Here is a 14546-nt window from a genome sequence, read left to right on the forward strand (position 1 = left end):
CACTACAGGAATCTCAGTTCTTTGATTTATTGAGAACAACACTTCCAGTAAGACGAATGTCCAGTTCTGGTCCTGCTTGATGTATTTCATGATGTGGTTCTGTTAGACCAGTTCCATGAGGGTAAAACCAAAAGAGACTCTCTGTTCAGAACTGATGCTCTGTGGTTTCAGATGTGATGATGTCATCATAGTCTTCAGCCAATCCCTGCTCAGCATGTGAGTGCTGGGTCATCACCATGGAGACAGACGGGTCACTTCCTGCAGACAGAACAGTTTAGAAACTGAAGATGATTGATCAAATGTGATTGATTGATTTCTGTTACCTGAGGCTCTTTGTGGACATAAAGACACCAGAAGGAGAGTGGAGATGAAGAACGGACTGATCACCAGCAGGTGGAGCAGGACTCTCAATTCAAGACCTAATGCAGGGGGCGGGGCTTCTGTGGTCCTGGGTTTCTCTGCAGACAGAATCCCACCTGGTCAGGTGACTGCATGGAGCAAATCCATGGTGAGATGACAGTGAAGCTCCTCACCTGAGACAGAGATCCAGCTGGATGGAGACTCTCCATGAGCGCTGATGTGACACTTGTAGAGACCTTCATCAGACCTGGAAACATGCTGGAGGGTCATGTGACCTGTAGGCTCAGTCCTGATGAGGGAGCCATCTTTATAGAAAGCAGCTGAGGGCTTGGAGGGAGGGGTCTGTGATTGACAGCTCAGAGTGAGGTCATGACCCTCCATCACAGGGAGGACAGGACTCTGCAGGATCACTGATCCACCTCAACACAGAGACAAAGCATTTCATCCATCTGCACACAGCTGCAGCAACACTAACTCCACAGTCTGATCTTACCAGAGACACTGATGTTCACGCTGATGCTGGAGGCTCCTCCCCCTCTGGACTCACACCAGTACACGCCACTTTCTGCTGGATACATGTAGCTGATCCTGCAGGACAAACCATCTCCTGATCCCCACTCAGATCCACACAGAGTCCTGGTTTCATGTGAGGTGTTTCTCCTCAGAGTCCATCCTGCAGAGCTGTGGTCCTCACACTTCAGAGTCACTGATTCTCCTCTGAAGAACTGAGATCTGCTGGGACTCACAGTCAGACCAACTGCAACAACAAAGTAAAGACACACAGAGTGTTGCTGCTGTCAGAGGCTTTCTTGGACACAAAGACAGAGAGTGGGACTGACTGAGGAAGTGGACTAACTTTGGTTGGTTGTGCAGCACAGCAGGGAGCTCAGAGCTGCAGAGAAATGACACTCAGCTTAGTTGGAGCTTTGATGAAGGCTCTGCTGTGGGAAGCAGCATCTGTCAACGTTTCCACACCAACACACATCCAGCAGACGGGACTCACCCAGCAGCATCTGGACAGATGTTCCCTCCATTCTGCAGCTGCAGGACATCAGACCAACAGCAGTTGGACAGACACCAAAGTCTGATTCTTCTGTTAGGATGATCGTCTGTGTGACGGTTCACTTTTCTCTGAAGCATCAACCAGGAAACTCAGACAGGAAGAGACCTGACAAACCACAAACACAGTGGTCACAGGAGAAAACAACTGTTGTCTTCACATGAAAGAGTTTTCAGGAAGTGTTAGAACTCTGATGGCACCTCTGAGGTTGGCTGTCATTGGTCCTTTTGACGTTAGAAAATGCAGACTGGACATGGGGCTTCTGGGTAATCCATTGGAGAATAAGGTACAGAAAACCCTGTTGTTCTTGGATCTGAGCTCAACCAGTGGTGGGTCTACTCTTAATTCCTTCCAGGACGTGTCAGCCAAGACACTCCCACAGCATCCAGAGACTTGAGGTACTCAGAGCGGTGCCTTGCCACAGAGGATATCATCAACTACCGCAGTGACCTCAGCCTGGGTGATGGACAGCCCCACTCCAAAGGCCTCAGCCTCTGCTTTTCCAAGAGGAGGTGTGTAAGCAGGGTTGAGGAGATCTTCGAAATATTCCTTCCACTGCCGACAATATCCTTAGTAGAAATCAACAGTTCACTAACTGCATTAAAACAGAAAACTGCCCCCACGGGGCGGCAGATGGTTCTTGTCAGCTGCTTGAGGAGTTCCACATTTTGTGCACATATCTTGTTTCTTTCATTTTTATATTTTAACATCCGAGTTTTGACAGTAATGTTGATTTTTTTAAATTCTTCTACTGTTTGTTTCTTCCAAGATCTATTTTCTAAAAACTCACCTTTGTTATGTTAACATGTTGAATAGTCACATGTATCCCATGTGGTCTTTATGTTTTGTTAATTTCACCAATAGCTGCTTTGTCGTTTTTATTTTGTTATATATGTTGTGGGTGGAAATCTAGCCACAGGGGTTGCAAGCCAGTTACTTCTGTGCCGGTCCCAAGCCCGGAAAAATAGAGCGGGTTGCGTCAGGAAGGGCATCCGGCGTAAAAATTGCCAAAATAACCATGCGAATCATCCACAACACAGTTTAGACATACCGGATCGGTCGAGGCCCGGGTTAACAACGACCGCCACCGATGCTGTTAACCTACAGGGTGTCGGTGGAAATTTGACTACTGTTGGTGGAAGAAAGAGGGGAGGCAGAAGGGTCCGTGGCCAGAGAGAGAAGGGAAAAGGCAGGAACATAGGTTTGAGAATAGGGACTCTTAACGTTGGCACAATGACAGGGAAAGGCAGAGAGCTGGCAGACATGATGGAGAGAAGGAAGGTAGATGTACTGTGTGTGCAGGAGACAAGGTGGAAGGGCAGCAAGGCACGTAGTATTGGAGGAGGATACAAACTGTTCTATCATGGTGTTGATAGGAAGAGAAACGGGGTAGGTGTGATTCTGAAGGGGGAGTTTGTAAACAGTGTTCTAGAGGTGAAAAGAGTCTCAGACAGGATGATGAGCCTAAAGTTAGAAATTGAAGGGGTGATGGTGAATGTAGTCAGTGGGTATGCGCCACAGGTTGGCTGTGAGTTAGAAGTGAAGGAGAGATTCTGGAGTGAGTTGGATGAGGTCATAGAGAGTTTCCCCAGAGGAGAGAGAGTTGTTATTGGAGCAGACTTTAATGGGCATGTTGGTGAGGGCAATAGAGGTGATGAGGAGGTGATGGGCAGGTTTGGTGTGAAGGAAAGGAATCTGGAGGGACAGATGGTGGTGGACTTTGCGAAGAGGATGGAAATGGCTGTAGTCAACACTTACTTCCAGAAGAGAGAGGAGCATAGAGTGACATACAGAAGTGGAGGTAGGAGTACTCAGGTGGACTACATCCTATGTAGACGAGGTCATTTGAGAGAGGTTAATGACTGCAAAGTGGTGGTAGGAGAGAGTGTAGCCAGACAGCACCGCATGGTGGTGTGTAAGATGACTCTGGAGGTCAGGAAGAAGAAGAGAGGGAAAACAGAAAAGAAGACCAAGTGGTGGAAGCTACAGAATGAAGAAACTTGTGAGGAATTTAGGCAGAAGTTGAGACAGGTCCTGGGTGGTCAGGATGAGCTTCCAGATGACTGGGAAACTACAGCAGAGATTATCAGGGAAACAGGTAGGAAGGTGCTAGGTGTGTCATCTGGAAAGAGAAAAGACGGTAAAGAGACTTGGTGGTGGAATGAGGAAGTACAGGAATGCGTCCAGAGGAAGAGGTTGGCTAAAAGGAAGTGGGATGTAGAAAGGACTGAGGAAGGTAGACAGGAGTACAAGGAAGCGCAGCATAGAGTGAAGAGAGAGGTGGCAAAGGCCAAACAGAAAGCTTACGATGAGCTTTATGACAGGTTAGACACAAAGGAAGGAGAGAAGGACTTGTACAGGCTAGCCAGACAGAGAGACAGAGATGGGAAGGACGTGCAACAGATAAGGGTGATTAAGGACAGAGATGGAAAGGTGCTAACAACCCAGGAGAGTGTACAGAAAAGATGGAAGGAGTATTTTGAGGAGCTGATGAACGAGGAAAATGACAGGGAAAGAAGGGAGGAAGATGTGGTTGTTGTGGAGCAGGAAGTAGCAGAGATTGGAAAAGATGAGGTTAGGAAGGCTCTGAAAAGGATGAAGAGTGGAAAGGCCGTTGGTCCTGATGACCTACCTGTGGAGGTATGGAAGTGCTTAGGAGAGACAGCAGTGGAATTTCTAACGAGTTTTTTCAATAGGATTCTAGAGAGTGAGAAGATGCCTGAGGAATGGAGGAGAATCGTCCTGGTCCCGATCTTTAAGAACAAGGGTGACATGCAGAACTGCAGCAACTATAGAGGAATAAAGTTGATGAGCCACACAATGAAGCTGTGGGAAAGAGTAGTGGAAGCCAGGCTTAGGAAGAAGGTGGAGATCTGTGAGCAGCAGTATGGTTTCATGCCCCGTAAGAGCACCACTGATGCCATTTTTGCTTTGAGAATGTTGATGGAAAAGTACAGAGAAGGTCAGAAGGAGCTGCATTGTGTGTTCGTAGATTTAGAGAAGGCGTATGACAGGGTGCCGAGGGAGGAGCTGTGGTACTGTATGAGGTCGTCTGGAGTGGCAGAAAAGTATGTCAGAGTAGTTCAGGACATGTATGAGAGAAGTATGACGGTGGTGAGATGTGCTGTAGGTCAGACAGAGCAGTTCAAGGTGGAGGTGGGACTACACCAAGGATCAGCTTTGAGTCCCTTTTTGTTTGCTATGCTGATGGACAGGCTGACAGACGAGGTAAGACAGGAATCTCCCTGGACAATGATGTTTGCGGATGACATTGTAATTTGCAGTGAGAGTAGAGAGCAGGTGGAGGAACAGCTAGAGAGGTGGAGGTTTGCTCTGGAAAGAAGAGGCATGAAGGTCAGTCGTAGTAAGACAGAATACATGTGTCTGAACGAGAGGGATCAAGGTAGAAGCGTTAGGTTACAGGGGACTGAGGTGAAGAAGGTGCAGGAGTTTAAGTACTTGGGGGCAACAGTTCAGTGTGATGGGGAGTGTGGAAAAGAGGTGAAGAGGCGAGTGCAGGCAGGTTGGAGCAGTTGGAGGTAAGTGTCAGGAGTGTTGTGTGACAGAAGAGTGTCAGCAAGACTCAAAGGAAAGGTGTACAAGACAGTGGTGAGACCAGCTCTGCTCTATGGGTTAGAGACGGTAGCAGTGAGACAGAGACAAGAGGCTGAGATGGAGGTAGCGGAGATGAAGATGTTGAGGTTCTCCTTAGGAGTGACCAGGTTAGACAGGATAAGGAACGAGTACATCAGAGGGACGGCTCATGTTGCCTGTGTTAGCGACAAAGTCAGAGAAGCCAGACTGAGATGGTTTGGACATTTTCAGAGGAGGGATAGTGGATATATTGGTAGAAGGATGTTGGAGATGGAGCTGCCTGGCAGGAGGGCAAGAGGACGGCCAAAGAGGAGATATATGGATGTCTTAACAGAGGACATGAAGTTGGCTAATGTTAGGGTAGAAGATGTCCATGATAGAGTGAGGTGGAAAAGGATGATTGGCTGTGGCGACCTCTGATGGGAAAAGCTGAAAGAGAAAGAAGATATATGTTGTGGGTGGAGACTTTTATTTTGATGGTCGCGCTGCTTCTTCCTGTTATTTCGTGGCATTGCCCTCAGTCTCCACGAGGACTGCGGATGAGAGCTAAGCAGCAGGCTTTGCTCTCGCTAGTTTGGAGGGAAAAAGCTCCACCTGAAATGTAAAGTAAAGCTAGAACTACAAAGTTACTTTATTCAAACTCTGCTTACACCGTTTGTATTGTTGTTAATGGAGAGAAACTGGTTTGGAAGTGGAAACACAGTGCTCAGAAACTTGCTAGTGCTAGCAGTAGGACTAGAGCTCGCATGCATTTAGGGAACACAACCTTTTTTATGTAGTTTGATATTTGTTAGAATGATCAGAACACATGAACTGAAAACACGGATCCATTTAACGTAGTCCTGAGTTCCTCTTTAGTCATGTTTTGTGTAGACCAGATTCCTATGGATGAGGTTCTGCTCATCCTTGACTTGAGGCCCAACTCCAGTTGTAGAATTAGGAGCCAACAACCCGGACTGGGTGGTAGGAGGCAAACACACCTCCATAAACTGGTTTGGTGGAATCCTGACTGGATTATTTCCTTAAACTTGACTCATGTGGATTTCATGGAACTGGACTTCTGAACATTTAGGTGGAAGACGGTCAATAGAATCATTGATTGGATGGACGGGTCACAGATATTATGTCTGTCTCCACTTGTAAAGACATAGTCACTCTATGCAGTTCAGTTCTTTGTTTGCAATTAGCAGTTCTTGTGAGATGAATTGAAAGTTCTGGTTCTGACCTGATCCATGTTGTTGATGCTTTATTAGAAAAAAGAGACAAATTAAATTTTAAGTATCAAAACAAAACATTTTACTTAAAGAAAGATTGGAAGTTATAAAAAAAAAAAGAAAATAATGAATTAAAAAACAAAATTGTTTAAAGTTTCTAAACCAAAAGAGACTCTCTGTTCAGAACTGATGCTCTGTGGTTCCAGATGTGATGATGTCATCATCGTCTTCAGCCAATCCCTGCTCAGCATGTGAGTGCTGGGTCATCACCATGGAGACAGACGGGTCACTTCCTGCAGACAGAACAGTTTAGAAACTGAAGATGATTGATCAAATGTGATTGATTGATTTCTGTTACCTGAGGCTCTTTGTGGACATAAAGACACCAGAAAGAGAGTGGAGATGAAGAACGGACTGATCACCAGCAGGTGGAGCAGGACTCTCAATTCAAGACCTAATGCAGGGGGCGGGGCTCCTGTTGTGGGCGGGGCTCCTGTGGTCGTGGGTCTCTCTGCAGACAGAATCCCACCTGGTCAGGTGACTGCATGGAGCAAATCCATGGTGAGATGACAGTGAAGCTCCTCACCTGAGACAGAGATCCAGCTGGATGGAGACTCTCCATGAGCGCTGATGTGACACTTGTAGAGACCTTCATCAGACCTGGAAACATGCTGGAGGGTCATGTGACCTGTAGGCTCAGTCCTGATGAGGGAGCCATCTTTATAGAAAGCAGCTGAGGGCTTGGAGGGAGGGGTCTGTGATTGACAGCTCAGAGTGAGGTCATGACCCTCCATCACAGGGAGGACAGGACTCTGCAGGATCACTGATCCACCTCAACACAGAGACAAAGCATTTCATCCATCTGCACACAGCTGCAGCAACACTAACTCCACAGTCTGATCTTACCAGAGACACTGATGTTCACGCTGATGCTGGAGGCTCCTCCCCCTCTGGACTCACACCAGTACACACCACTGTCCAATGGATACATGTAGCTGATGAAGCAGGAGGGGCCTGAGGATTCTCCCCACTCCTCACACTGAGTGGTCTTCTTTTGGGAGGAGTTTCTCCTCAGAGTCCATCCTGCAGAGCTGTGGTCCTCACACTTCAGAGTCACTGATTCTCCTTCAAAGAACTGAGATCTGCTGGGACTCACAGTCAGACCAACTGCAACAACAAAGTAAAGACACACAGAGTGTTGCTGCTGTCAGAGGCTTTCTTGGACACAAAGACAGAGAGTGGGACTGACTGAGGAAGTGGACTAACTTTGGTTGGTTGTGCAGCACAGCAGGGAGCTCAGAGCTGCAGAGAAATGACACTCAGCTTAGTTGGAGCTTTGATGAAGGCTCTGCTGTGGGAAGCAGCATCTGTCAACGTTTCCACACCAACACACATCCAGCAGACGGGACTCACCCAGCAGCATCTGGACAGATGTTCCCTCCATTCTGCAGCTGCAGGACATCAGACCAACAGCAGTTGGACAGACACCAAAGTCTGATTCTTCTGTTAGGATGATCGTCTGTGTGACGGTTCACTTTTCTCTGAAGCATCAACCAGGAAACTCAGACAGGAAGAGACGTGACAAACCACAAACACAGAGGTCACAGGAGAAAAAAACTGTTGTCTTCACATGAAAGAGTTTTCAGGAAGTGTCAGAACTCTGATGGCACCTCTGAGGTTGGCTGTCATTGGTCCTTTTGACGTTAGAAAATGCAGACTGGGACGTGTTCCAGTAAAACTCTGCTGATGTCAGCATGTTAGATGAACTGGACATGGGGCTTCTGGGTAATCCATTGGAGTGTACGGTACAGAAAACCATCATCAAGACAATAACTGTCTACAACTGTCTTAGCGATTTTGGCGCAAATCAAAACTCCAGGTTCATCATGAAATGTACATGGGGGGGGGTTGTACACCTACAACAAGGGGAAAGGTACTATTCAGAAAACATTGGAAGTTGCAGCAGCAACTCTTGTGTCTTCTTCGTAACAGTAAGCAAATGAACAATCCCTCCAGCTCAGCTGCTATTGGAACTGGTTTGCACGTCTAGATGTAATGAGTTTCCTGTTTTTTTCAATGACAAGGTTCAGGGCATTAAAAAAGCCATGAACTCCACAACACAAATTATTACCCATCAGCCACCTGGTCCTTCTAAGATGACTCACTTTGTACCTGTAACTGACAAAACTGTCTAAGAGATCATCACCTTTCTTTGTTCATTTACATGCTGTCTTGATGTGTTACCCACTAGATTTCTAAAGTGTTCCATGTAAAACTCTGCTGATGTCAGCATGTTAGCTGAACTGGACATGGGGCTTCTGGGTAATCCATTGGAGTGTACGGTACAGAAAACCATCATCAAGACAATAACTGTCTGCAACAACCAAACCAAACTGGAAATCAGAGATCAGTCCTGCCAGAGTCCAACATACACCATCAACAGGTCTGACTTCCTGCCAGCTAATCTAACCAAGCTCCGCCTCCTGTCATACAGAAACAGGACAGGCCTTAGTTAGACCAGACGCAGACCCAACACTCACAGAGCCCCCTCTACAGGAGACCATGGGAGATGCCATCAAATGCCTTCTTCAAATCCACAAAACCCTTTTAGACTGGACAAGAGAACTCCCATGAACCCCCCATCCCCCTATAGAGGGTGTAGACCTGGTCTACTGTTCTACTGTTGTTCCTGGATCTGAGGCTCGACCAGAGGCGGTTCTACACTAAACTCCTTCCCAGACCCCCCTTGTTCATCCATGTCAGCCCGATTCAAAAGACGTCTAAGACTGTATAATATAAAATATATGGAGCTCTACTGGATAGATGACAACTCAGCTCATAGTTGCTGTTTTCCATCCTATACATTTTACAGCAGACACACCAGTCATGACGTCTTAAGGTTACCACTAATGTTACACGTAAAGGTAGAGCCAAAGGTTCAGAAGAAAACGAAACGGTAACAAGTAAACATTGATATCAAACATTTAGGTCTACCCAAGTTTTAGTCACAAAAGAATTGTTGACGTTGTTGTTTCAGGAAGCAGAAAACCTTCATCCCTACGAGGACAAACCCTTTTCTTTCTCTCACTTCTCCTCTTCTTCAGATGGCTTTGACCTTTTTTTCCTCCATCTCTCTGGCGTTTTGGTGCTTGACAATAAACGTCCCCACCAAGGGAGTAGATTAAACCAGTTTTCACCTTGGTGACCTCATTTTTCTGTGTTCCAATGTCTATTTGGACAATTTACACAGAAAACTTAACAAAAAATGCAAAATCTGATGTGCCTGTAATAAGATCTACACTCTAAAAAGAGTTTTAGACTGCAGTTGTAAAGATAAACTTTTTTAATCTGATCTAACTGAAATATTTGGTGAAGATAAATCATCTTTTTGAGTTTAATCAACTTTAAAGTAACACGTAGTTATCAGACATAGTTATTTTACTTCCATTCAACTTAAGGTAATTAAGTTGGTCCAGCGATGCTCACATATAAAGATAATACACGAACAAACATATATTTACATAAACTGTTGGATTGTTCTAAGTTCTTCTGTTTGCTGCTGCAGTTACACAAATATTCCCCAGAGTGGCGCTGTTGTCCAGCTGTAGTTCTTATCCCTGCAGCCGAATCTACAGGAATGTACTGCACTGTGTGAAAGTACTGACAACTCTCTACCTTCAGTTATAAACATCCATCTTCATCCACAGTGAGACAAAAAGCAGAAAAACATTTTCATTTTCTTTGTTTTGATCAGAAATCTGCAGAACCAGCTGAAAAAGAAACCGACCTCTGGGATCCACTGAGTGGAGCAGGAAGTTCTGCTTTCTAGTATTTGGGGGTTTTCACACGTGAGACTGGAATAAAAGGTTCAGGAGTCTGGAGACGTTCTGACCTGGACTGCTGAAACCCCTCAGGAGCTTCATCTTCTCCTCCTCCTCAGAACCTCTGGGCTTCATGCAGTCAGAGATCCGCAGATCCATCGCAGTCTGAGCTTTGTGACCGAATCAGAGGCGTTTTGGTGGAGATGCTTCAGTGAAGCCTTCAGCAGAAAACAGACTCCTCTCAACCATCTCAGCATCTGCTTGTGCTCCTGTAGGAGGCGTCAGGACCAGCAGTTTCCTTCCTCAGACCGTCAGATGACTGAAGAGCCGCTCCGTCTGCAGTCCTACCTTCAACAGGACGTCAATGTTAGACGTGTAGCTGTTGTCTGTGACTTTAGCAGTGCAGCATCACGATGAAGGGAGAACAAAACAAAAGACTAAAAAGAGTGAAGTCAGCCTCTGATTGGTCGATTCTGAAGCTGTTCATTAGTTAGTCGTTGGGTCAAACTTGTTCTGGTTCTGAACGGTTCTATGGAATCTGTGCGGTTCATCAGCAGGCTGAGGAGCTCCTGCAGGAATGTTGGAGGTCCATCTGAACGGTGCTGACCTCTAAGCTAACATCAAACTTCGTCAAGATGTCTTAACACAAATAAAAACCACGAACAGAAGGCACCAAGGAGGAGCTCTGACCCGCTTTGTGCTTCCTGTCTGAGTTTCAGAGGTTTTTATGCAGCTGTTTGTTCCTCCTCAGAGACGACCAGCAGACATTCCTGAGCAAGAGGCTGATGGGTAATCTGAGCCAGCATCAGATTTTTGTGTTTTCTTCTCAGTCTGACTGTTGTCGACCCGGTATAGCACGTGGTCTAGCACCTCTGGTCAGTTCAGACTCTGTAACCTCAGAGCAAACAGCACCTCGCTGATGGGGGGGGGCAGGAAGTTGCGGTACAGTTCACAGGAAGCCCAAAGTAGAAATCACTTGCACAGTAAGAGCCAAGACCTCTCTGACTTCCTGTCGGCTGAAAACCTGCCGCCACCACATCTGCAGGCTTCAGCGTCTGACGGGTTTCTGGCAGAAATGGCGACTTCTGTGGAGACTGGAGGTTCTCATGATGGTGCTGGGAGACCCAGAGACATCTGAGGGGAGAGGCTGAAGAAAAAACAGGATTATCGGTTCTGGGAATTCTGGATCAGGTAGATTTCAGGGTTTTGGTGGTAGAAATATGGTCACCGTTTTGTGTCATGGTCAGACAGTTTAACACAATTCCAAATGAAACTATGTAGATGATTTGTTGTAAAAACTTGTTTAAGCTAAGACTGAGGCTCAAACTTTGTTCTGGTTTTCTTCTACTGGATGGATGTTCTTTTACATTCAAAGCTTCTGTTCTCCAAAGAATCCGTCAGAATCTGCTGTGATTTTGACCAAAAACCGGAGCTTTTACCGACCAATTCTACAACTTCAGATTGGTTTTATTTCTGGAGACATGTAACCAAAAACACTCGGAAGAGTTGATTTCATACGCATCAGTTCACATGCTAACAAGCTGCTCCTCGTGCGGCGCTACACTTTAATGAGCTAAATCTTCGCCGGATCAACCCTCTCCTTAAGCTCCTCCCACTACCTTTGACTCTCTGTTAACTTTCCGCTTAAGATTTCTTGTGAACCGAGCGATTTTGTCGCTGTGTTTCAAAATAGCTACACACAACAACTGCAGTGAGTTTTTTTCAATGAGTAGCTACACAACTGAAAACGTTTGGGAGGATCATAGAACCTCCAACGTAAAGCAGAGGCAGCAGCCAGTAACTCAGCCCCTCCCACAGACCTCTGACAGAGCCTTATCTGCAGTCAGACTGACATGCAGGGCAGAGGAAAGTCACTTTTCTGTACTTTGTTGTAGGAACAAACACATTTGTGCTTTACATGAAATTTTATACATTATTTAATTAAATGTGAATAAAACGAAGTGGTTGATCTGTTTATAGAGTTCAGTTCTACACCTGTACCGCTCTGTACCGGTCTGTTGTTGGCTGATTTGTTTTTCTTTTGACAGAAACTGCGTCTCAAACAGAGCCGATAATTAGCCGGAAATTTAGCTTGTAAGAGAAACTGGATTCATGTTCCTTCACCAACGGAGAACCCAGGCAGATGTTCTGTTGATGGAGTAGAGTCTGTTCAGCATCGAGACACTTTTGTTTAACTCATCTTCTGCTTCCTCCTCGTTCACACCAACCTCCCTCATGTCCTCCTTTACATCCATGAACTTCCTATTTGGTCTTCCCCTTCTTTCCTGGAGGCTCCGACCTCACCATCCTGTCACCAATTTCATTTTTGTTCCTCCTCTTAATGTGTCCAAACATCTCCAGCTAAACTCAGACAAGACAGAAGTCATCGTCTTTGGTCCACACAAAAAAAGAGAAAGTATCAGCAGCTCCCTTCATTCTCTGTCTCTACAAGCTTCAAATGAAGTCAGAAACCTAGCGGTCATCCTGGACTCTGACCTGAACTTCAACAGTCATATCAAGTCAGCAACATCAACAGCATTTTACCATCTAAAAACACTCCCAAAATCAAAAACGTAGTGTCAAAACCAGACCTGGAGATACTTAGTTACACATTTGTCTCCAGTAGGTTAGATTACTGCTCACTGGCCTCCCCAAACCAGCTGTAAAACAGCTTCAGTACATCCAGAACGCTGCTGCTTGAGTCCTGACTAGAACCAGGAAGTACCATTACATCAGCGCAGGTCTCTGCACTAGCTTCCTGTAGCTCAAAGAATAGACTTTTCAGTTCTATGCAGCTAAAAGCTGGAACCGTCTCCCTGAGGCTGTGAGAAAGGCCTCTACTGTGTTAAGGTTCAAATCCAGACTCAAAACATTCATGTTTAGCCGTGTAGACAACTGAAGGGTCCTTATCCACACATCTGTTCATGTTCTTTTCTCTTTCCTTTCTTTAAAAGTAAATTTTATAATGATTATGTATGTTTTTAATCTTTGCACTGTTGTGTTTTGTGATTGTAATGCATTTCTCTCCATATACTTTGATCAATGATCAGTCTCTGATCAGGATTGACTACATTCTGGGTCCATAAGGTGGAGTCATGTTCCAGCTCAGTCCGGTCAACCAGAGCATTCAGTAAATAAGTGAAACCAAAACTGCACACTTTCACTCATCAATACCACAGAGACAAGAACGCTCCACACATTGAAGTCTGTGAACCCCTGAAGGTTACTCTGCTGTCTGCTGGGACGGGGGTGGGGGGGATGGAGGGATTCAACCTTTGATCTGACAAGAAAAAGATGCATTTTGTTTTTTTTGTGCTTTTTCCAAAACAAATTAAAGTTCTGATATAAGATTTTAGAAAAGTTTTCCCAAAAAATAAAATCACTGTAGTTTGAAGCCAATGACTCGTGGTGAAGAACAGCTACACGCATTTGGACCATAGTTTAAATTCTAACCAAAATAAAATCAGACTATTTATAGGCACATTTCATGCATTTGTAGCTCAAAACACTTTACAGAGTAAAAACATCTTTTAAACTTAAAACATCAACACATTAAAAGGATAAAACAAAATGTCCTCAACCGTGTTCCTAACTACAGTCTTTCAACTTTTGTAACTCAATTTATGCTTTTAACATCATTCCAGTGGATTCTGAAGCAGAGAAAAGCAGATTTAGGCTGATCTGCAAACCTGCTGCTATGTTCACGCCAGGGTCAGAATCCTGCGTTCAAGCGACCACTTTCGGTGAAAACGTGTGTCTGCGCGTTTCAGGCTTTTGTGTCAAAACTCTGGCATTCATGCATAAAGAGTTAAAGAGTTCCGGTACGTCACAGACGGTGTGTTCACTGAGGGATGCTGGTGACATCTCTGGTGTTAAACGTTCTTGATGAACAGTTGATTTTTCTCCACATTCTCTCTGCTTTCCTGAATTCTCTTTTTGGGTTTTGATCATTTCTTTTCTCCAAAGTTCTGTAGATTTTTACCGTTTTTGTTTTAGTTGGAACTAAACATGGATCCAGTTTTGCAGATCCGTATTGTTTCTTCTCTTCTTCTGAACTAAACTATTTGCATTTAAAGAAACTCATCAGTCGATTTTCAGCATCAACATCCCCGAAAGGATGAAATGCTCACATCTTCTTCATCAGAATCTGCCCTGATTGATGAGCAAACAGAAGGAAAGAAGGTGCTACTGTTGAGTCTCACTGCAGCTCATCTCTTCTTCGCTCTGAGCTTTTCAGTTTGAGGTCAAGACCTGAAAGTGAAACGCAGGAGGCTTCAGGCAGATACAGCTGTCGTGAAAGACGAGCCTGACGGGGGATCAAGCTGTTCAGCTTCCTGCTCTGGCTTCCGTTCTTCACTCGGTTGTAGACTTAAACCCCTCCCACCTGGTGCGACTGGGACTGTGAAACATTGGTTGGTGGTGGTGGAGGATGGGGTGGGGGTGGGGGGGATCTGCTGTCTGCTGCAGAGCCCAAAACTCAAGACTGCACCCTCCCTT

At 45.4% G+C, this 14546-nt stretch overlaps 2 protein-coding genes across 2 annotated transcripts; both read right to left on the minus strand.

Moving 5' to 3' along the window:
- On the minus strand, window positions 1-1639 carry LOC105356306. The gene is made up of 6 exons (XM_023966236.1): window positions 1364-1639; window positions 1217-1252; window positions 854-1117; window positions 534-779; window positions 324-458; window positions 1-258 (listed from the first exon to the last, which is right to left on the minus strand). The coding sequence occupies exons 1-6, from the start codon at window positions 1410-1412 to the stop codon at window positions 146-148; spliced, it is 843 nt and encodes a 280-aa protein (XP_023822004.1). The 5' UTR covers window positions 1413-1639; the 3' UTR covers window positions 1-145.
- Window positions 1640-6408: 4769 nt separating this feature from the next.
- On the minus strand, window positions 6409-8091 carry LOC105356307 (high affinity immunoglobulin gamma Fc receptor I-like). Its single transcript, XM_023966234.1, has 6 exons — window positions 7642-8091; window positions 7495-7530; window positions 7135-7395; window positions 6815-7060; window positions 6587-6739; window positions 6409-6521 (listed from the first exon to the last, which is right to left on the minus strand). Exons 1-6 carry the CDS (start codon window positions 7688-7690, stop codon window positions 6409-6411), a joined length of 858 nt encoding a protein of 285 aa, XP_023822002.1. The 5' UTR covers window positions 7691-8091.
- Between the last annotated feature and the right edge of the window lie 6455 nt (window positions 8092-14546).

Source organism: Oryzias latipes, chromosome 18 (assembly GCF_002234675.1).
Source record: "Oryzias latipes chromosome 18, ASM223467v1".
Lineage (NCBI taxonomy): Eukaryota > Metazoa > Chordata > Actinopteri > Beloniformes > Adrianichthyidae > Oryzias > Oryzias latipes.

Coding starts and splice junctions, on each gene's coding strand:
- LOC105356306 (XM_023966236.1), bottom strand. CDS start 1,412: ATGTCCTGCAGCTGCAGAATGGAGGGAACATCTGTCCAGATGCTGCTG. Junction 780..853: donor CGTGAACATCAGTGTCTCTG/GTAAGATCAGAC, acceptor CTCTGTGTTGAG/GTGGATCAGTGATCCTGCAG. Junction 459..533: donor CAGCTGGATCTCTGTCTCAG/GTGAGGAGCTTC, acceptor TTCTGTCTGCAG/AGAAACCCAGGACCACAGAA.
- LOC105356307 (XM_023966234.1), bottom strand. CDS start 7,690: ATGTCCTGCAGCTGCAGAATGGAGGGAACATCTGTCCAGATGCTGCTG. Junction 7,396..7,494: donor GTGCTGCACAACCAACCAAA/GTTAGTCCACTT, acceptor TTGTTGTTGCAG/TTGGTCTGACTGTGAGTCCC. Junction 6,522..6,586: donor ATGTCCACAAAGAGCCTCAG/GTAACAGAAATC, acceptor TTCTGTCTGCAG/GAAGTGACCCGTCTGTCTCC.